Raw genomic sequence first — 22,948 nt, 5'->3', positions numbered from 1 at the left:
ACATATTAAGTTGTTATAATGCAATATTTTATGAACTGCTGTGTGTGTGAAACTTACTATGCTTATGAAATTTAATTCCACATAAACAAATAGGAAGCCCACCCTTGACTTGCTGTTATGTTCTCTTAAGCAAGTAAGTTTATCTCCATACTTAAAATATTCTGGTTTTGTATGCTTAAAGAGAAGTATTGTAACTATCGAGATAACATTATTTAAACTCTAGTGGAAGATTCGTAAACTATTATCACTGCAGGTAAATACCTATATGATGCATGCTTTGGTCTATAGGATATGTTTTATATAAATTTTTATCCATATGACACGTTTGGATTTTTTTTTGACATGGAGATTTATGATAAAAGTGTCATTGATGTTAGATCAAAACCCATAGAATTACAGAATATATGTAGTCCTGAATCCTTGTGAGCCCCTTCACTGTGATTCCGTGGTATTTCCTTAAAAAAGAGTTTGCTCATAGCAAAAGTTAAAGCAGTTTAACTCATAGGAAAAGCCAGATACACCATTGTTTATCTAATGGAGTAGGTATCTGGACTTACAGTCAACACAGTTAATAGTGCAGTGAAAAGATAAGAGAAAGAGAAGGGAAATCCTGGTGGTGCATAAAAGAAGGGACCATGTCCTTTGAAGAAAAGAGACGTAGTTTCCTCAGGGAAGAGAAATAAGAGCCTTATGCATGATTGCCTTTTTAATTAGCTTTTCAGAATTATGTAAAAGAATGAAATCTTTACTTCAAAAGTGGGTGCTGAGATTTACAAAATAAATTAGCTTTAATGAGAGAGAGGAATTATGAGAATATCACTACGTACACGTTAGTCTGTGTGTGTACACGCGTTTTCTCTAAGGGTAAGGAGCATAGATGAGGAAAGCTCCTAAGGATATCGGAAGAAGAGTATGGTATATGTTAGAACCATTACACCTCAAAATTTAATACGTATATTTTGGTTACATTAAAGTTGTATTATAGTAATGGGGAGGAAAGAGGGCTCCTTAAGGAAAAAAAAAAAAGGCATTTTAAATAGTTGAGAAGGAGAAAAACAGTGAATAGATGTAGGGCTAGAATCAGGAGAAAACTTTAAAATATTTCGTTCTCCAGAACAGGACTGGACAGCAGCTTTAATACAGAGGTGGAAGAAGACAGAAATGTGTCACCAAAGCGTGACGTTTCAGGAGTAGAGCAGATGTTTGGATTACTGTGATGATGAAGACATGGGATGCTTTGGAAAGAAAAATGAGAATTTTGAACTACTTATGAAGACAGACTTTGGGACTTAGCTTAATATTTGAACTTCTCTTAGAAGCTGTATAATTTGACATTGTTAATTAGAAATGAGGAGAAACTTTTTCAGTGATGTTCAATATTCTGTTGAGATTTCAGAATTAAGTTTTAAAGTTGATGGGTTTCATTTGTGCTTTGTGAACTGTGGTTTTGTTAACTCATAAACCTTGAGAGTTCTGTGAAGCTGATAAATAATGTGCACCGGCAGAATCATCATGCTTGCATAGTTTACAAAATCCAAGCAAGATCAATTTTATTTATTTTTTTAAATTACAGGTATGTTGAAAAGTAAGAAAACTCGAAAAGTCACCATGGAACTGTCAAAACCCACAAGTCTGGAGCATGGCCCAGAGGAACCATCAGATCCCTTACCCTCTGTAGTTGTTGACCATGACAGACTAAAGGTAATAGAACTGAAAAATAAATTGGATTGCTAACAGGCTCAATGGAAAATATTCCCTTCTTTCATTATAAAGCAAAATTTCCTTTATTTTTGACCATGAACAAGTTTTTTGGCAGCAGTAACTTTTAAAGATGATTTGTCAATCAGTGTTCTTGACTGAAAAGTTAATAAACCTGCTGAATCCTAATTTCCTCATCATTACTGTCTTTACAAATACAGTAATGGCACAGCAGTCCACTATTTTAAGAGTTTCTCCAAAACCTGCAATCGTGTGTTAATTGGATATGTCAGTAGCTGAAGAACTGCTGGGTGCCTGGTAATGAGGAGTTAACATCGTCGTCTCCCTCCCCGTGGACGTATACTTGGTGGAAAGAACTGTTAGTGGATTGGAAAGAAAATTGGAATTTGTGCTGATCTTTTGGCGCTATAGATCGAACTCCTGCTAGTTAATTTTGTTTCAGTTTTGTTTGTTTAAGCAAAGTTGCAAAAGAATTTGCTGTGTTCTGTAGTAGAAACTAGCTTGACCTACTATGAAATTTAGACCCCACTTGCTGTGGATTACAGATGTTAATTTCTTTGGTAAGAACGGAAATGTTGTATTAGGAAAAAAGTCTTAATATTTACTGCTACTATGGTAAAATACACACTTTCACCATTTGTTTATGAGCAGTTTTACAAGCTTTTCTCCCATGCACTTCTTTTATTGTTCAACATTTGTGGAATTCCAACTGTGTTTCCATTTGGCACTTTTTAAAAGTTCATGTCAATGTAAGTTCTTAAAAATGTCCACTTCAGCTATCAAGACAGTTTTTATGGTTTATCTTAATTATTGACCAAGACGTCATAGGATTAAGTATCATTCAAACAGAACAAACATTGCACTAACTATTCTCTGCATAAAATCTAAGACAAGAAAAAAAGCATGGGTGTAAATAGGGAAGTAAAGAGAAATGTTGAGTCCTTTTGGATCAGTGTGGAAGCAGTGGCCTTACTATTAGTCAGCTGTGATCCCTTTTATTTGTATATATATTTGCAAAATAGGGTTTTAGAAGAAGATGGATTACACTCTGATTTGTTCTTTAAAGAAAAAAAAAAGAGGTTATAAAAGGTCTCCTAACTTTAACCTTTGTTATTCTAACAGAGACTGCTTGATTTGGTGGTTAAGAAAAGTGACAACCTGACTGTTGACCAACTTGAGAGATTGTATTCACTCCTCAGCCAATGCATCTACAGACACCGTAGAGACTATGACAAATCACAGCTTGTTGAGGTGATGTTGTACAGTTCTTTATTTGACTTTTGTGAGAATAATTTTTCAAGAACTATTTATGTTCGTTGTTATACTAGCATGCAAAAGCTTTAAATAGACTTTGAGGAAAGTATTTATAAAAATAATAAAGTTTAGTATAGTAATGGCTTGAGAAACAGATTGTTTAAAAAAATTTCCTCAGAAAAGGATTAAGAATTTAACCTAAAAGAACAGAGGAAGACGAGGATAGAATGCAGCAGCATTTAGAAGCATGTGCAAGCAGGGTAAGAACGGAGCAGAAGCAGGAACTTTCAGGTAGTCAGCTTGGCTCTGCAGATTGTTCCTAAGTCACTTAATTTCCCTTATCCTCCTGCAGTATGGGACATTTGCTTGATTGTAGCTATATTACAAAGGAACCTGTAAAAATAATACCAGAAAGGCATTATGAGTAGAATCATAGAATGGTTTGGGTTGGAAAGGACCTTTAAAGATCACCTACTCCAATCAGTCCCCCTGCTGCGGGCAAGGAGGTCTTTCACTAGGTCAGGTTGTCTTGACGGTGAGTGTATCAATCTGAACATCCCTGGCCTTGCCCTTCACCGACTTGCATTACACTGTTCATTTTAGGTGCAAATACTTAGTCTTCCGGAACCACAAGTTTAAACTGTGGGCAGATTTTTTTTTCCAGCCTTTCATTTCTTTGATATGAATGATTTAATTCCTGTGCCAGAAGTTCCCAAATTTGTGAAGATAGAGGCTACTTTGTAGATACACTAAGCCAACAGTTGCTGCTGTTGTCCCTGCTTGCATTTGTGATACTAATTAAAAAAAATATATATATACTTACCTTTGCTCCATGCAGTTTGCTGATTGGGACTTTCCTGCTAGACTAAAAGCATTCAGCCTTTTTCTATATCAGGAAATATTCCCTTGATTATAGAATCATAGAATGGTTTGGGTTGGAAGGGACCTTATAGATCATCCAGTTACAACCCCCTGCCATGGGCAGGGATGCCACCCAATAGAACAGGCCCCATCCAGCCTGGCCTTGAACACCTCCAGGGATGGGGAATCCACAGCTTCTCTGGGCAACCTGTTGCAGTGCCTCACTACCCTCTGAGTGAAGAATCTCCTCCTAATCTCTGATCTAAATCTCCCCTCTTTTAGTTTAAAACCATCCTCCCTTGTCCTGTCATTGTCTTGTCTGAGCAAAAAGTTGCTCTTGGTCATTTTTATAAGCCCCCTTTAGGTATTTAAAGGCTGCAGTGAGGTCACCCTGGAGCCTTCAGGCTGGACAGCCCCTGCTCTCTCAGCCTTTCTTTGCAATAGAGGTGCTCCAGCCCTCTGATCATCCTTGTGCCCTTCCTCTGCACCTGTACTAACAACCCCACATCCTTCACAAACCCACGTCCTTCTTGTGCGGGGGGCCCCAGACCTGGACGCAGTGCTCCAAGTGGGGCCTCACAAGGGTAGAGCAGAGGGGCACAATCCCCTCCCTCCATCTGGGGTCCACTTCTCTGTTGATGCAGCCCAGGATGCAGTTGGCCTTCTGGGCTGCAAGCGTGCCCGTGATCATCTTGGGAATGTCCAATACAGCGTGATATTTGCAAGTTTTCTGCTCTGCTGTCATCCTTTTCCTCTGAAGTGTTTTCATTTCAAAGGCCTCCTGGCTACATCAGCAAAAGTGGGTCGTTTTACTGTTGGTGTAGGCTGATCATAACTCTAGTTGTGCTTTCCCTCCAGCAACATTGTTCTAGCTGCAGAGTGGTTTGGGTCAGCTTGCTGATTCAACTGATAACCAACCTTGTTGGTAAAGGGGCAAGAATTGCGACGTTCCAGTTTGATCACTGAACACCAAATATGTTTCTCCATGAATATTTTACTACAAAACCTGGAAAAGCTTTAATGTAGGATATTACAGAATTCTTGCAAAATACTTTTGGAACCATTTCCATATTATTCTGCTGTCTTCACCTAAAATATGTTGGAAGTCTGGGCTGAGTGTTATGTAGGTTAAAAAGACAAACGTCCAGCATGAGTACTTAGAGGCAGATTACTTCGATTCTCCAAACTGTGCAGATCTGTGTTTACAGCTGGGTCACCAATGGCACGTGTGTAGTAAGAGTTGAATTCGTGCACTGTGCCATTGCAATACTTTCTTAATATATATCAAGTACATTAATTATATAAATGACCCTATTACACTTGGATTTTTTCATGGACTGTCATGGTGGAGTGCTTTTCTGCATTAATGCTTCTTTAATTAGTTTTCTCTTCTATTGTCTCTTGCTAGCAGATGGCAAATAATAAACAGAAATGTCTATTTTCCTATGAATTATTTGTTGGTGTTTCAAAAAAAAAAAAACCAACAACACACCAAAAAACAATGATTTCCACCCCAGTAAATATGATTACTTAAGGTAACTTTATTTTTGTCTGTATATTTATGTATAATTGATGTTCTGTGTTTCTTGCAGGAGATGGAAAGAACAGTTCATGTGTTTGAAACATTCCTGTGAACTCGTCAAGATGGGTGGGTTTATCCTCTCTTAAACTGCTCACGGGAGAGCAGTCCTCTGAGCCATTCAGTTTCCATTTGCACCAAGTATGTGCAGAGCCTTGGTCTTAAGTGCTCTCTCTTTTTCTTTCTGTTGAATTTGGTGCTATTGTCTCAGGTACCTGAAACCAACCAGCCTACAAGAACCAAACGGAACTTCATATAGTTGTATCTGATATAAATAAAGAATACAATGCCACAGCTTGGAGATTTTTGGTGCTACAGAAACTGTTCTCATTTCTGCTCTTGTTCACTCTACATGCATTATCTTTGGGGAAACTTCAGTCAAAGTGGAGACCAACATACACGAGAGAACTGGAAAGAGCAGTTGAATATTTTTAAACAGGCAACCTTTTTTTAATTTTTTTCCAATCTTTCTCTTCTCTGGGGTAACGGACAAAAAATCTGTTCTAAAGAAGGCAATGATGCATTGTGGTAGGAATCTTGAGTAACTGGATGTACAGTAATTTGAAGATGAGGCTCTCTAGAACTGCCTATAATGTGCCTTTTAGTCAATTGAGAAAGATAAGGCTAATCAATTGGTTTGGATTATAGCAAATGGCAATGTTAGAAAGCTCTCTTCAGAATGAAGATCTCCAAAAGGATGACTTGTATTCTCTTCATTGGATGGCAGCCAGTATTATGGTTCTATAATGCCTGTCTTACTCTACAGAACTAAACTAAGACACACTGAAAAAGCCACATACTTTACCAAAATGGTGAAATTCCTTTTTCATTGGTATAGATTTGTTTTAGAAACAAATTACACAGTGAAACTATTCTGTGTTGCTAACAGTGAAGCATTTTCCCATCACTTCTTTGTTGTTCATTTGAGTTCTTTAAGGAAAAAAAAAGGGTTAATACTGGCAGGTTTCTTTCTGAAGTTCTGTGTTTGTAATATAGCTTGGACTGTGCAGTACAGGTAAGATGCTATAATCGATGAAAATCCTGGAGTCCAAGCTCGCTTGAAAGTAAAACTTAAACTAGGCTTCATGACTCAGTCAATGCAAAGCACTGTTAATGTGAGGAGATTGGAGGACGGCCTTTTCAGTTGATCTGTTCGGACCGCAGTTCTCCAGGTCTGAATTGTGTAGTTCAAAACCTTTCCTTTCTGGAAACTGGAGAGAACAGTCTAGGCAGTTTCAAGAAAAAAACATGTTTTGTCACAAGCTCAGTGTTAAAAACGTTACCTGGGCTGATTTATTTCAAACCTAAGTGGAAACTGTTTTAGAGAAGTTGGCTGGTGTTACCATCTCTAACCATTCATCGTGACTGTCCCTACGTAGCTGTGGAAGTGTCTTTCCAGAAATATGCAACACAGTGTGATTAGTTTTTAATTAGAGAAAACAGTCTTGGACTACTGCAGAGATACTGAGCTACCTCAGCTTTTTCTATTTTAGTTACCAACAGTGTTTATGGAGGACTGTAATCACTCTGCTCCCATTCACAAGCTGAAGCTAAGGTACTTGTCTCCACCTCTATGGCTAATAGCATACCACTGCAGAGGAACAAACACGGGCCTTGGGCTACTGCAGTAATCCAAAGTGCTTTGTACATTGTGTTTCAACATCGTTCTGTCGTAGATCTTCTTCTCCCCCGAATGCCACTGTTTTTCTTTATGGCTAATGGCAGAAAAAACGTTTTTTAAGTACTCATGTACATCTAGTTACACCTTCTAAATGCAACCCGTGCAGAATCGCTGTATTTTTTAGGTGGGAAAGTGCGATTAAAAACAACAGCAAGCAGAAAACACATTTAGAATGAGATTCTTTGATCTCTCATTTGTTTAGGGGATTTTTTCCATGTTTCGTTTAGTATTTATTAGCATCATACCTGTTTGAGATATTTTTGTGTCTGGTACATTAACAGCATTTTGTATTTTGATGGAAATTGTTACAAACTTTAAGATTTGATTAAATAAAATGTAGCAGATTTTTTGTAGCAAGTTTCTGATAAAAGGGTTTTTTGCAAGTCTCAGGTTCTTGCTGCAGAATTTTTTAAAAATATTTATTCCAGTTTCACTTACTCAAAGAAGTTTTTGTTCAAGTAACAGCAGCACTTATGGAAGATAAAACTGCATACATTTTTAAGATGATAATAAATTTATATGCATTAAAACAGTTGAGAATTTTAGTCACCAGTGAGTGTGAAAAAAAGCAAGTTTAAGCTAATGCCTAGCATTAAAAATGGTTCGAAAAGGTCAGGTTTCTAAAGGAAAATTTTTACTGTCAGTTGTTGATTGGGAAAATTTCGTAAGAGGCAGCCCTGCTAATTGGGGAGCTGCCCTGTTGTTTTAGAGAAAAGTAGCTGATTTCAAATGTTAGAGTGGACAGCTTACATAAAACGATATACCCACCTTTGTAGCCCAAATAACCACACTTCAGTTTTGTTTTCCTTTACAGATGTCTGGTGGTTATAGAGTTAAAAGCAGCTGTTAATCTATCCACGTGGTCTCAACTTGTTTACTCTTTGTATGTTTTTAATTTTTTTTGCCATATAGCACTGGCAAGAGTTTGTACAAATTGACCTCTCTTCCTTGTTTCTTGTTGTGAAAATTGCAAATAAACTCCTGTGGGAGTCCTTGCGCTGGGGTCAGTGAAACGTGGCCACCCAGAAGAAGGGTGACTTCTCTGCGGGGTTGGCGGGGCTGTTCTGGAGATAATAGAGTTGCTCTTGGGTGAAGTTGATGGCTATGGAGTTAATTGTATTTGCAAGCTTGAATCTCACCTGTGATTAATTTTTTTTGTTTTTGTTTTGTGTCTTCTGTATTGTTACTTGATTTCCTCATATGCCAATGTATTTATAGGATTACTGTTTTTGTCATATCCCGTCTTCCTTTTTTTTTTTTTAATTAAATTGGTGGGTCAGCTCTGGTTTTACCTTCAGTCTTCTGAACGGCAGGTCCTGTAGCTGATGGTCCTTTTTTTTTTCTAATTTTATTTTATTTTGTAATCAAAACATAAGCTTGAATTTGGGCTTGTACTTGCATCTTTTGTATCTTGTACATTGGGTTATTTAGACATTGGGGAGTCCTGTTTGGTTTCATTAATGTGTGTCTACTTCATGGATTAAGTAGACTTCCTTCATCAACGATGGTATATTTTGGATTCTATAGTTTTATTCAGAACTGTGTTTAAATTGATGTTTTGCATTTTGACTTCATTTTACGTTAGTTTGAAGTAAGTTATTTAATTTTTTGAATTTCTGGAAATTTTGAACATTTTACTGTAATTTGTAATATAACTGCTGTGAAATACTTGAATAAAGATGACAAGAAAACACAGCTTTAGCTCCTTCAAACCTGTTGTATTTAAAAGAAACTCTACCTCCTTGCTGTTTTCTGCTTTCAGTCTTTTTCTTACCAGACCTCCTCGATTTCGCAGGTGACAAGTTTTACTCCAGGATCTTGCTGTTTTGTTGAGTGGTTTAATCCGTAACTCACGCTTTCAGTGCTTGTCCGTTAAAGAAAAACACTTCTGATTAATTTCGACTACAGGAACGAGGTTAGCATTGTATGCTGGTAAGTGAATAACACAAACGCTCTGAAGTTATGAAAGTTATGTAGTTATGAAGTCCTAGAAAATGTGTCCAGTTACAGGGAAACATCCAGGACAGCTCACAGTACGTCAGCATTCAAGCACCAGGGTTTCTCATTAGAGGTTTTTAAAGGAATCCTCTTCCCTCCCTATTTATCGTAGTTCTCCTTATTTTATTTATCATAGCTTAAGTATATCTAAAAATTGCTTTAGTTTTCACCCCCCTCTGATAAAGCTGCTAGGGGTTACGGAAGTTCACAATCAACCCACATCTTATATGGGAACTGTATTGGCAGTTTATCCAGCGGTAGGCAACTGCTTGTAATTTCTGTAATGCGGAACGGAGCATGACAAGCTGTTACATAGATGTGTTACGGCCTCTCTCAAGGTGTTGGACATACAATGCTCCTGATCCCTTCCCTCTTTTCCTCTGTTCCTTACGCTATAGGGGTCCTGGGCAAAAGAGCTAAGAAAGAGGGCAGGAACTTGTTTCGTGTCTGACTTGGCTGTTACACGCAGCTGTGACGGCACAATTGGATGCTAATTGTGATGTGCCACAGTCTGGATGCAGAAGGCCTGGGCCTTTCGTGTCAGCAGGGCCAGCCCCGCTGTTGGGTCTGACGGGCACGGAGCTGGGTGCCCCGCAGGCAGCAGCACCGCACCTAGCGCTGCCCGAGGGGGTTGCGGGCTCTGGATAAGGAATGTGGGGTGTGGGGTCTTGTTATTTCCCCAAAAACGGAGAGAATAGTGTCAGGCCTAACTTCTGACAGTGGCCCTAAAGACGATCAGTCAAAAGCGACCAAGCTCTGCCTTACTGGGGCATTGGAAAAAACCCTTCTTGGAAAAACACTTAGTGAACTTCAGAAGTGTGACTTGGTGAGCAGTTGTTGGGTTTCACCAGGTGCGGTTAATAAAGCCTTAGGAAAAACTGGAGCAGCAGCCTGATTTGTCAAGTGCTCGCTGCTTAAACCCGCAGCCTTCTGCTGTTGGCTTCTGCACGTAACGTAGCTTTGACATGCAATTTCCTGTATTGCCTTAAATTTGAAATGCTCCACATAGTCTGTTTTTTTTTTCTATTTAAGCTGCTCAGATAATTTATTTAAATAAATTAAAAATGAGATCCTTTTGTTTTCTGTCTCAGGCAGGATTTGGATCAGGACTTGCAGTATTGGGGGTTTTAAGCTAGCACTGCATGTGAATAAGTTCTGAAAGGCAAATCAGTAAACTTATGAACTGATTAACGAAGTCAAACGCTTCATTTTTCTCCCCTTTTTATGCATCACTTGTGGTCATGTAACTATTATGTAAAAATCAGGGATTATAAACTTTAACACTAATTAATTCAGCCTCATTCCATTTCTAGGTGAGGAGTTTTTTTAGTGTGATGATTTGCATAGGGAGTGTATTTCAGTTTAACCTGGTGCCAGCAAACGGCTGCGACTACTACTAAATTCCATTTATTTTAGGAACGCGTTTGATTTATGCTATATTGAGCCTTGCTTTGATAGTAGAGAATTACCATATTAAAAGAACGTGGAAAGATACTGAGATTTCAGACAGATTCACTGCTTTTAGTGGAATGGTCGTGTAAACCTTGCCGTTCCCAAAGTTTGTTAACACTTGGATGCTGATTTGGAATGAAGTTGATCTAGAGGTTTGAGTGCAAAAAATAGCCTTGAGTTTATCTGTGTTAGAAGGCTCCTCACCTTCAATTCCAGCAGCGGGGCAGGTTGAGAACAGGGGGAGGCTCCTGGGACATGAGTACAGCCCTTGGGGTGTGCGGCCGTGCAGCAGGAGCTGGAACGGCCCTGGGGTGGGTTCCTCCAAATTTTGTGGTGGCCACCTCGGTCTTACAGCGGTCAGGAATTTGGCAGAGTGTGCACAAGATGTGTACGGGTCCCTGAGACTGGATGCTGAGAACGCTCACACCGTCTGTCATCTGGGGTTTTTGTGGAGCTGAATTCATCGTGCTGAAACAGCCCTTGCGTCGAGGTAAAATTTCAATTTTGCTATAACCCAGAAATGTCTGACTGTGTTTGGAAGTGGGAGCCTGTAGGAGACGCAACAACCTGGCTTTGGGACTCTGGGATGGAGAAACTCAGGGAAGCTCTTGAAAGGGCTCCGCCTTCAAAATAGTTCTTTAGTAAATGAAGTAAAGCAGAGATGAAGACACAGAAAATCAATTCAATGTACGTGCGTTGAATTTGGACTGAATTTGCTAAGAAACTGAGTCGGTGCTGGAGAGGGGAAAGAGTATCATGTTGCTTCAGTCGAGGAACTGTTTGTGGTCTCCAAAGCCCCAGCTCTGTTGTAAAGGCCTTGCTGGCGTTGTCCTGCCAAGTTGGTTGTGCCTTGTAGGGTGCCCGCTGCACGGGGGCTGGCGGAGGAGCAGGGATACCCGATTGTGATGGACAAGGACAAGCTGCCAGTTGGTTTTATGTTCCGACCGCAGTTCTGAAATGAGCTTTGATGGGATGCTCTGTGACAATATGAAATGTTTAGTGAGGTTAAGGAAGCGTTACGTGATTGTTTGTGGTTATTAGCATCAGTTTATTCCTGAATTACTGTTTTGTGTAGATGTTTTAAGTACCAGAAGCATGAAGTCTGCCATTTATGTGAAACACTGGGGATTACAATAGCTTTAAAACGAGTGGCTAACCTTTGTGTCAGGGTTGGAGAGCTCCAAAGTCCTGCTCTGCACTTCAGCACGTGTCCAGAAGGCAGCAAGCGTTTTTAAATTGAAGCCTTCCTTTTCGCAAGGCTCAGAGGACAGCCGCAAAAGCACAAACTGAGCATAAATCTTGGTGTTAAATCTTTTCAGTGCTTTTGAATGACTTTTGGAAATGGAAGTGACAACTCTGTAGCTCTGACACTAAATGATGGTGTAAATATTTCACAATTCGGCGTAAAAAATCGTGTCTACTCACACAGATTTAGTGTAAGCAGAGAATGAATGCTGTGGTGCATATGATTCAACCTCGTGCATGCACAGGGTCTACTACCTTCTGTTTGGCTGAGCAGCCTTTCCAGGAAAGCCTTGATCTGGGCAGTTTGTACGTCTGTCTTTGAGCCTTTCATCGAATGTTTAAGCTCATGGGTAGGACCGAACCTTGCTCCCAGGCACAGCCTCTTGTCTTTGCTTTCTGTTCCAGGTTAGAGAGGCTTTCCATATGTCGGCTTCCCCCCTCTGCCCCCCTAAGATACTAATGCGCTATGACACGATGATTGAGTAGCCTCTCAGTCGTCTTTTTGCTGAGCACAATGAGCTCTTTGTGGCTTTCACTGCATTTTTCTCCAGCCTTTAAGTCAATTTTGTGACTTTTCTGCAGTGGGTCAATTTTTCAACATCTCCTAAAACATTTGTTCACGGTGGAAATTGATGTGATATTCCAGCATCGGTCCCACCAGTGCCATATAGAGAGCTAAAATCGCAGGCTCCTACTCACCGATCCCCTTTTTACACATCCAAAGATCAATTTAGTCCTCTTATAGCGTGAAATTGGGCTGGGAGCTCTTGTTGCTCGATTCTTCTCCAACTTACAGCTTTCATGAGCATCCCTCGTTCCCACCTGTCTCGGTCCCGTTTAGTTTTATTTAAATAAGGCTGGGTTTAGGGGTCCCAGCTAGCCAGAGGAGCCAGAAGGATATATCCGACTTGTTCTGTCCTAATTATCTTCTCTGCTAGTCTCCATTTCTGCAGGTCTATGACCAGTGATTTATGTCAACGTTTTCCATTCAGAAGTTGGAAGAGGATCCCTGCAAAGGCCCCACTAGACAAACTCTGATAATACCAACGTGGGAAGTACTTGACCGGATTAGATATTCCTCAATTAATCTGCCTATTCTTAGCCCGCTTAATATTTGCTGTCTGAATACTGTACAGCAAGAAAGTTGAAGTATTTTGTCACCTGCTGTTGAAAATCTATTACCTTATCAATCAAATGCGTAATCCTGTTGGAGAATGAAGTCAGGTTTGTGTGATACAGCCTATTTTCTCCAAAATATCGTATTTATCCTTATCTCTTTGATATGCGATCAGGTTAGTGGGATATCATCTTCCCATTTTTGCTTGGGATTGATGTCAGGTGAATGCCCTATAATTACCCAGTCCTTTCATTTGCCCTTTTGATAACTGGTGCATTATCAGCACTCCTTCCGAAATACCCAGGTATTCCAAGAGCTATTAAAAACGAGTGTCGGCAGGGCAGAGACTTCTGGGCTTTCTTGAGGTGGGTAAGTGTAAGTCACCTCCCGAATTTGAAAACCCATATCCATTAGGGAAAGCCTCATATTCTCTGTAGGTAGGATGCGGTCTGGAAATGACGTCTTACTCCCTGTAGGCAAGGTCTTTCTGAATAGCAAACAGAAACGTGAGTCATTCCCAAACATTCCCCAGCACATTTCCACCCCTCATTTTCTGTGGAAAGCCTGCATGAGGCATTGATGTGTTCTGATACGTAAACAGAAAGGCTGGGGATAAACTCAAGTAGGTAGAATTGAACTCAGTGTCAACAAGTAATGGAACAGTGCATTCATCGGCCATGAAAGTAAATAACTTATTAAAAACGAGCTCTTTTAATGGAAACAGAATGGCTACAGAAATTCCAGCGCGCCTTGAAATCTAGGCTTGCTTTGCAAAAGCTGATTATTTTCACTTGCGGGGAGGACCGGTGTTTGTGGTGGAGCATGATGCTCATTGTGCTTTTAGGGCTTAAAACATTTGGTGCAGCAGCCTTCACGACTCAGTTCACTGAGCCTTCCTCTGATGCTGCCCACAAAAAATAGGATGTATTACAAATTAGGGTTCCTAAGTTCCCAAAATTGTAGAGGAATCGGTTCCTTTCTATCTGTAAGAGCTGTTATTTTTTACAAACCTGCATGTTTTAGCCGCTGCTTGTCATCACAGTTCCTGCTTCTGTATTAATTACTTTACTTACAAATAAAAAATAGGGGAGTTGTGAGCGCTGCTCCCTGGACAGGTCGTGAAAGAGTTTGGTGTCGCTGCCAGGATGAATCTGGCTGTGTAAGAGGGGGAATCTGTACTCCGGAGGAAGGGAGAACGTTGGTCAAAAGTAACAGATGATGAAATTAAAACCAGCAGGCAGCCTTTCAAACCTTTATTGCGGAGACCCCCACTAATGAAAAATTCAGAGGCAGATCTGGCTCGAAGAGAGCACTGGAGCTTCCTTCTCCAAGGCAGTAACGGAGCCAAAACATTTAACTCTGCGTGTAAGGCCGGTACTGACCGAAATGGAATTTATTTAGATGAAGAAAATTGGAATTGGTTACTGTACACGAAACCCACTAGCTAAACAGGAATCACTAAAAACGAAGGCATGCTATCAAAAGACGGATGCCAGCGCCTCGCTTAGTGTGGGTCCTCTCCCGAGGCAGCCGCCTCCGCTGTTTTTGAGCTACCTTGAGAGGGGAAAGGAGGCATTAAGGGGCGAGCTTAGGGGTCGCAGCCAATTTAAGGCGCTTGTTTTAGTGCGACAACTTGTAAAAATGTCAGAGTGGTGCAGGGTCTGTGTCGCTGCAGCCCACCAGCACTTCGCTGCGTGTGCCGTTTGTGGGTTCGTCCCCCGCTCGAATGCTGTCACCTTGCTCGGTTTGTGATGCGGAGGCGAGACGGCTCCGGGAGAACTTCCCCCTGCGCTAGAGAAAGCTGAGTAAAGCTTTGGGACCGGGTCCAACTTGGAGAGAAATCCTTCACGAGAGGCAGGGTGGGTGGGTAAGTACTCGAAGCGGGCTGTGCGCGTTGTGGCGCTGCTGATTACCCGCAGTGGTGCTCGTGGAGGCAGCGCGAGCGCGGGCTCCGGCTCCTCTCCCCGCTAATCCTGGCGGCTGCTCGAAGTGGCGGCTCCCGCTCGCCTCGCTTCGTCTCGGCTGCACCCGGAGCAAGCTGAAGTGTAATGAACGCGCTAATTAGGTTGCTCCGACTGCACGGTGCCAAGCTCAGCCTTAACACCTAGCTGCAGTTAATTAAAAGATGGTGTTGCTGAGGTTTTATTGGTGCTTGCCGCTAGATGAAACGAGGGAGAAAGGCAGATGAGTTGTAAACTGTCAGGTGCGGGCGGTTCCCAGAAAGCAGAGACCAGCCCCGGTCGGAGATGGCTCTCCTTCCCCAGAGAGCGTGTCAAACCAGCCAACAAAAAGGGTTTTTATCACTACCAGGCTGCCCAGCCAGCCTGGCCCCTGAATTTCTTCAGGTTTTTAAGAAGAAACATCTCTGAGCAGATCTGGGCACAAGATTCATTTGGCAAAAGCTCCCAGCCAGCTTCCCGGAGGGGAGCTAAAATAATTTTCACGTACAAGTAAAGCAAATAGCCTGTGTCTTGCCCGGCTTACCAAGTAGTATTGACTAGTGCTGAGGAAGATCCTCGCGTGTCGATGGAAAGGTTGGCCGCTCATCCCACTTGGGCTGGGTTACCTGAGTGTGTAACACCGAATTGCAAGGCTTTTAGTAATCTGCACGGGCTGTTCAACCCGAGCCGCTAAGCCTAAACTAAAACGTTTAACAACTGCGGTCAAACTCTTAAACACGTGTGTAGATGTGCTCTGTATGAAGCCGGGATAATTTCAACGTGTGTGAGGTTATTTCTGTTAATGTGCATAGCAGATAGTGCCCCCAAAGATCCAGATGAGCTGTTCCACTGCAGTGGTATTTTGAGGCTAGCTATATTTGGCTCATCTTTCTTCCACATCCAACTTTACAGCGGCCGGATGACGCCCTAATGAAACATCAAAGAAGCCAAGAACGGTTGTACTTAACCACGTATTCAAAGCCGTGTCCAGTGAATCGCCGAGCTCCTGCCCTGAGACAGAGCAATTCTGACACAGGGCAAAAGCGGCTTTCATCTTTCAGACATCGCAGCTGCTGTGCACTGCAAATTCCAACTTCCACTAAAAAAAAAAGGCAAAAAGCTGTTTAGCAGCGTTTTGAGATAAAGCTTTGAGTTAGTTTGCTAAATGATCTTGAGCCCTTTTGCTCTTTGCTTAATAGCAAGTTTGGGGAAATAGAGAGATGAAGAAGAAACGGTCTTGCTGAATAAAATCCAAATTCACTTCTAAGAACTTTTCCAAAACGAGAGTGGAAGTACTTTGGAAACTGCTGAGCATTTAAACATTAGCAATAAATTTTGAGATTTGCAAGAGAAAATAGCTGGAATGAAAATAATTTCATCCCTGGCTGGGATGAAAACTGCAGTAACCGTTAATGTTGTTTCTTGTTGACTCGTGACAAAAGTAACCCAATCTGGATGCTGAATCTAGATCTATAAATATATTTATTATAATATAACAAGAACTTAACAGTAAACATAAACTATATACAATACCATTACAGATAACCCTGTTTTTAATATTATTCACAGAAATAGCCAGTTTTGTTCCAGTGTGAGAAATGAAGAAATAAGCTAAATTGGAAATGTTGAATGTGTTTAGGTCTTGCTGACAGGTAGCACCTCCTTTGGAGGCAGACACACACCAACACTAAAATTAGTCCTGCCCCAGGCAGTTAGAAACTTGTGCTCCAATCGTTAGGTTCACACTTGCACCCTGTTTGACATAAATACTTTAAATGACATACTAGTATATAATTTTTGTTGTGCTTATTATTTTTTTAAAGAATAAATAAAACAACTGCATAACAAAGGCTGGAACCTCACTGTCAAAATGAGAGACTTGAGTCACCGTAGACCTTGACTCAGCTGACTTGAGCACTTTTTTTCTTTAAATACTGCAAGATACAAATTTCATTTTTTTTTAAATTTTATTTTATAAACGATTATTAATAAAATAAGATGATTAGCTAACATCTGCATTGATTTCCCCAAAGCTGTAGGCAGACCTCCCTCAGTATAAAAAGGCGAACGTATTTGGTATGAAATTCAACCAGATATTGACTGTAGGATCTCACCCACACCCTGTAGAGGACCTGCTGCTTGAATTACCGGCATGGCGTTTGGAGTTGGAGTCTGCAAAGGCAAGAATGGCAACTTTTTTCCCTCTACTTGGAAAGAAATCAGGCAATCCTTAGCTTGGGGTTACTTCCTATTTCTTAATCTTAAGAATCTTTCCCCTGCCCCCTCTGTGTTTCCCACTCCATCTTCCATTTGATCCTTTTATGTATAAATTTATAAAGAATTTCCACATCACAATGCTCTCTGGATAGACAATATTTTAATATATATAAAAATATAACCCCTGTGCTGTGCATATACTTATAACTCTACATAGTAATCATTTTATGTCTCTTATACTGGGCTTAAGTCTATGCATTTTTCTACCATGGGATTTAAACTTGCGTGTTTAAAATCTGTAAATAAGGTAAGATTTCCACACCTATGGGGAAACTTTAAAAAAAAAAAAAAATCTTCTCAGACTTTACATAAAAGGAACCGATAGTGGCGTATGTCCCAACGTAAGGAATTTTGGTTGAGAGCCAAAACTGAGTGCGTAGCCACAGCTGGAGGCATCTGCTCCTCCGCTTGTTGAAAACGTGGGAATCCCACACTACACTGCCACAATGCCACCATCCCAATCCGCAGAACCGAAGTGCCGTTCAATCGGGAGGACGCCTCCGGATTGGAAACCATTTTCATTTCGTGTTCTAGGGATCGAGCACTGTCAGGTTTGCTCGTCAGCAGGAACCGGGAGGAAATGCTAGAAGCCCCGCCACCAACAGATGCGTGCGTGCCCACACAAGTATCACTGGGAGCAGAAATTCATACAGCCCAACAGACCTTTGTTTTCCTCGTATTACATGGAATTGTGTTACCAATGGCTCCTCTTCTCCCCAGCCCCCGCCTCTTCCCCCCTTCTGGGCTCTGCTCTAGAGAACTGAAATATTCGTTTGATCTGATGGAAGACTGACATCAATGTAAGCCATCTGTCACACAAGATTTCTCTCAGTCATTGGTATTGAAAAGCGTGTATTTGTTAAAAACAAATGTAGGAATCAAAGTGGTAAGGACACTTTGACCTTTTAAATAGATTGATGCCTAAAGTGTAATAGTAAAACTAATCTGCACGGTTATTTTAAGAATCAAGCTTGAGCTCTAGAAGTAAAATGCAGATTTTTTTTTTCCTCTCTTCCCCAGCTTAAAAAATATGTGAAATTCTATTGCACCTGGGTTGACCAAAAGCCGACGTCCAGAACAAGTGCCACTATAACATCTAGTGACACACTTGTAGTATTGTTACAATATCTTACATAGCACGGAGCTCTCTGCTCCTCGTTCACCAAAAGGTGAGGATGATTTTTCTACATTCAATGTAGACACTATTCAAGACTTTAGAGCAATATGTTCACTGGCTGGCTGTCTTTGCTGCTTTTGTGATTAGTAGTAGTGTTCTCCTTGCCTGCTCTCAACAGGTACAAACAGTTCTCCATCCGACTCCTCGGTCGCGTCAGCCGCTCTGAATGTACTTCTTGATTACTACGCAGCCATGTCGAAAAACAGGGCATGGCATATTTGGTAGAAGTGTCCAGGTATTTGTTTTAGGGTCGTAGGCTTCCATGTTGCCCAGGGCAGGTCCTTCGCTGCTAACAATCCCACCGGTGGCGTAAATTTTCCCGTCGAGAACCACAGCGCTGTATTTTTTAATAAAGAAAGTTTTAGTTAGTGGGCTTGCCAAACAATTCTCTTTTTATGCTTAAAAAAAAAAATCCTGCATATTTCATAATAAGGGATATACTATGAATACATTTCTTATTTATATAAACCTGTATGGGCACTCCTTTGCCTTCTCCCTTTCCCTCCCCACAATTAATCCTCTTCACCGTCCTTCCAGGTAGGTTAAATGTCTGTCCTTTAAACAGCAGCAACGAACAGGACAAAGTTTCTCCAGCCCCCATCTGGACTCTGCAGCAAAGGTACCAGGACGTGGTTCCCATAACACTGTGCATACACACACCAAAAGCGATCACAGCTATTCCTCAAGGTCCCTGCCTCCTTGGGCAGCGTAAAATAAATCCTTGCTTCAGTTACTCCTCTGATAAGCAATGAATGCTGCAAAAGGGTCAGGGGAAAACCCTCCCCAGATGCTCTTTTGCTCCTTCCCCAGCCACTCTCAGGCAGGAGGTGCTGGTGCTTTGTCCTCCTCGCCCAAGGGTTTCCCCTTTGCTGGTTTTTCCCCCTGCTGGGCTGGGAAGCGAGGGGCAGGAGGAGTGCTGTTGTGTGGGAGAAAGGGACGTGGGGGAACGTGTCTGAGCAGTGCTTGGGGATATGCACCTCTAATCTCATGTCTAAAGAAAACAAAAACCTTACTGCATGCTTAAAATGAAAGTATTCAACCTCAGAAATCTCTTGCAAATCGAGGATAAGGAGGCTGGGGCTAATCCAGGGGTCTGTAAGATGTTGATAATAGGGAAGGGGCAGAGGTGTGAAAGGTATTTGGAAGAAACTTGCCGTTCAGCCTGATCTTCAGTGCCTTGTTCTGGTGCTGACTTCCCAAAGGGCAGGGGCAGGTCCCAAAAGGCCACTGAAATTGGGCTGTGGAGAGGAAGATCTTAGACTGAAAGGGGATGTAGGGAGAGCATCTCCTGTAAGCTGCTGCTGACGTTTAAAGATCCTGTAAAGCAGGATGGGGCTGGTGGTGGTTGGTGTCTGGAGGGGGGAAATCCTTTCTAGGAACAGAGTGGGGTTTGGAAGGAAAAGGGAGGACCTGAAATATGTACATGCAAGGAGAAAGAGAGCGAGAAGAAGATGAGAAATGAATTGCCCCAAAGAAGGTGGCCTAGATCAAAGTAGATGGAGAAGGGTAGTAAGCCTTTCAGGCTTGGTTAAAGCAAATTTATGTCTTGTGGCTAATTTTGGAGCAGCAGGAGGAAGAGGAATGAGAAGTGACAAAGGCAAAAGACAGAGAGCCCTAGAAGACCCTGGATGAACCGAGACTCAAATGGCACGGAAAAAGCTGCATTTCTGAAGAACACAAAGCTCTGATGTCCTTGCGAAGAAGCGGAGCCGTAGGTTAAAAATAAACCCACAATGACAACAGCGAGGACTCAAATAAGCCTAGTCCCTGGATACCACCAGGAAATGGGAAATAATGAGAATCTTGTCAAAATAACTGTTAATCTGAAAGGAGGAGGAGGGCAAGAGAGACTTGAAGCACTTGATTAGACCCTATCCACAAATCAGCAGGGCTGGATGATACATAGCCCAAGGTCTTAAGGGAGTTTGCTAATGAACTTACTGAACCACTGGTAATTATTTTTGAAACGTCAGGGAGAAATTGGGAAGAACGAGGACTTGAGGAAAACAAGTGTCATCCTGAAAGATGGCTCCGAAGGAGCACGAAGCCGTTTCTGAAGGAGCCGGAGCTGGAGCCGGAGGGGCCCACACCAGGCCTCGCATCCTTCACAGGATAAGCAGGACGAGCTGCCCGGTAAATCAGGCACACGTGTGTTTATCGGCATGGGTTTTGTCCCAGCAATGCTACTGGTGCCCGTGTGCTGCACGGGGAGGGCTTCGTGTGGTGGTGTGGCTGTCGGGAGTTGCCTCGCGAGGCCTGGAGCAAGAGACCGGCCCAAACGGAGCCTTCAGCGCAGGGGGCGCCCCGGCGTGATGATTATCAATTAAAAACTACGCCAGAGCAGGGTGTTAATAACCTCTGGGCCCCTCTGAAGGGTCTCTCGAGTTTACACGGGCTAGAAATCAGCCTCTTGGCAATGAAGTGGGCTGCTGGTATTGAAATGGCTGCAGTGAGCTGCGCTGCAACCTAAATGAAACCAGATGACTTGTTCAGGTTTAGGACTAAGATATTTATAGGGGGGAACCCAACTCTGTCTTGACACAAGTTAGTATTTAGAAGCAAGACAGGCTGGGATTTGTAGCCAGCATGGCATGGGGAGGATGCTCTGACGCCCTGAGAGCAGCAGGCTGTGAACTTGGAAATGGGGCTGCAGGGTAGAGGTTCCCGTTTGTGCTCTGCTTTGTTCTCTTAACAGCGAGGCCAAAGGAGATGGCAGCTTATTTTAATCGGGGTATGGTTTGGGATGTGCTGTATGGAAGTGGTCCCGTGTCAGAGATGGCCTGCGGTGCAGCTTTGCTGCCTTGGCTCTCTGAAGAAACGCTGATCAGTCCTTACAATGCTACCCCTCAACAGAACTGGAGGAAAAAAACAATGAATGGATGAATTTAGCAACTTTGTTCAGTTAAGCAAGAAAACCAAACACACACTGGAACAAAGAAAACAAAGATCTGGCTGCAGAATTATAAATACGGGGAAATTACAGGAAATGTCAACCTGGAGCCCGGGGCCATTTTCATCAGTGTTGATGAATACAGCCCCAGTGCCCATGAGCAGCCCGAGCTAATTTTAATCTACCGGTAGACACGCTGGCATAGGTGACAGCACTAGATACCACACAGACGATGACCTTTGTGGCCATGTCACTGTCACACTGTGCCTGTTTTGTTCTTACTGCTTGTTGGCTCAGGAGGGAGCACTGGACCTGGACGGAGGAAGGAGATGGACAGAGGGAGGACCATGTCCAGAGGCCTTTCCAGCTCTGGTGCCAATGCCACCAGCCCCTGCTGGCTGGCTGTGTGCCGCCTAGCTGAAGTCTGGCCCTAAGTGCCCTGTATCTCCTTAGGCATCTACTGGCAGGGATCTACACAGGGACGTGGGTGCTTTACAGGTATCTGTGCAGCATCTCAGCTGCCCCCATTTCTTCTTGTAAACCCTCCTCTGGTGTGTTAAGCCACAGCTGCTCTGAGCCGGAGCTGCTGCCACCTTAGAGCAGCCAAGCACACCCCCCTGGTGTCCTCCTCAGCCCGTATCCTGGATTTGGGGTTGCAGTGGGTGGACAAACGCTGCTCTTGTTCTCCAGCACCTGGGCTACGGCGCTGAAATAAATTCCTGACCAGCAGCTGAGAAAAGCAGCTCCACGTTGTAGCCTCTCGGAACGGTGCTAATGCATCGGGGAAGAAGCGGATGCTGAATTCCACCCTCTGAAAGACTGTATGAATTTTAAATGGTGATTAGAGTAGCTTCTGCCCTCTCCGAACACAATTGCCATAGATAAGATTGGCATAACACTTAGCTCGTGAGTCATGCCCGGGGTTAAGAAAAACAGTGAGCTCCTCCTGCTGTCAAGAAACAGGCAGTTCTGAGAGTGCAGCCGGTACTTACGTGCGCAGGGGACGTGGAGATATTCAGGCATCTCCAGGGCTGAAGTGGGAGGTAGGTACTTAAGATCAATTAGGAATTTAGTCCTAGATTGCTGCTACTTTGCAATATTAGGACAATCACTGTTAATTTCTGGGACCTTAGGGAACAGGAAACTCAAGTGGGCTCGAAAACCCTAAGGAAAGTGAGTGGAAAGGCGAGCACTCATTGCTCTCTTCATTACTGTGACAATATTTCTTTTCTCCCCTCCCTTCCATCCCATCGGCTGTAAAAACATCGTTACCAAGGCTGACGTACAAAGAAAGAAATAATTACAATAATTAGGATGCAAGTTTATTGCTCGGTGCCATTAATCCTGAGAGATAAAATGATTACAGGCTGTCAGAACCTGGGAAGGAGCGGAGCCTCGCGCCACAAAACCTCCCCGTGGAAGACGCAGCCCCCCGGCAGCTCGGGGACAGTGACCTCCCCAGCTCCAGAGCACCCAGACCCGCACCACCCGGCAGTACGCCCCGGGTGAAGGTGACCGTCATCAAAACGGAGGTCGCTCTGTGCACTCCTTCCAGGGAAACGTTTCAGCATTTTGCAGCTGATTACCCTGCTCTCTGCTCCCCGGGGAATGGGGTAGAGCCTTCACCTGTGGCCCTACAGGCAACTCACCCGAGGTACCGTGGGGTCTGTGATTGCCCAAACCGTGAGCAGTGTCAGCGGGCCGCTCTGTGACCGTCCCCATGACATGGCCACCTCCAGGCCAGTCCTTCTGCTGACC

General features: G+C 42.7%; 2 protein-coding genes across 11 annotated transcripts in view; one reads left to right on the top strand and one right to left on the bottom strand.

The window, feature by feature from the left end:
* ATAD2B (ATPase family AAA domain containing 2B) overlaps positions 1 to 5,714 on the top strand; it is an 80,457-nt gene extending 74,743 nt beyond the window's left edge. For 2 of the 4 annotated variants that reach the window (XM_080588562.1, XM_080588563.1), the window contains exons 26-28: positions 1,574 to 1,701; positions 2,842 to 2,970; positions 5,427 to 5,714. In XM_080588562.1, the coding sequence (XP_080444688.1) occupies positions 1,574 to 1,701; positions 2,842 to 2,970; positions 5,427 to 5,468 (299 nt within the window). In that variant the 3' untranslated portion in view covers positions 5,469 to 5,714. Of the gene's footprint in view, positions 1 to 1,114; positions 1,551 to 1,573; positions 1,702 to 2,841; positions 2,971 to 5,426 lie in introns of those variants that run through there. The other 2 variants (XM_080588561.1, XM_080588564.1) reach the window with 2 other exon arrangements.
* A 2,712-nt stretch (positions 5,715 to 8,426) lies between these two features.
* Positions 8,427 to 22,948, bottom strand: part of KLHL29 (kelch like family member 29) — a 399,077-nt gene continuing 384,555 nt past the window's right edge. For all 7 annotated transcript variants that reach the window (XM_080588569.1, XM_080588571.1, XM_080588568.1 and 4 more), the window contains one exon: positions 8,427 to 18,637. In XM_080588569.1, the coding sequence (XP_080444695.1) occupies positions 18,454 to 18,637 (184 nt within the window). In that variant the 3' untranslated portion in view covers positions 8,427 to 18,453. The remainder of the gene's footprint in view (positions 18,638 to 22,948) is intronic.

Source organism: Anser brachyrhynchus (assembly GCF_964034855.1).
Source record: "Anser brachyrhynchus genome assembly, chromosome: 3".
In the NCBI taxonomy this organism is placed as follows: Eukaryota; Metazoa; Chordata; class Aves; order Anseriformes; family Anatidae; genus Anser; species Anser brachyrhynchus.
Note: the sequence above shows the minus strand (reverse complement) of the source record. Positions and strands in the feature narration are given on the sequence as shown.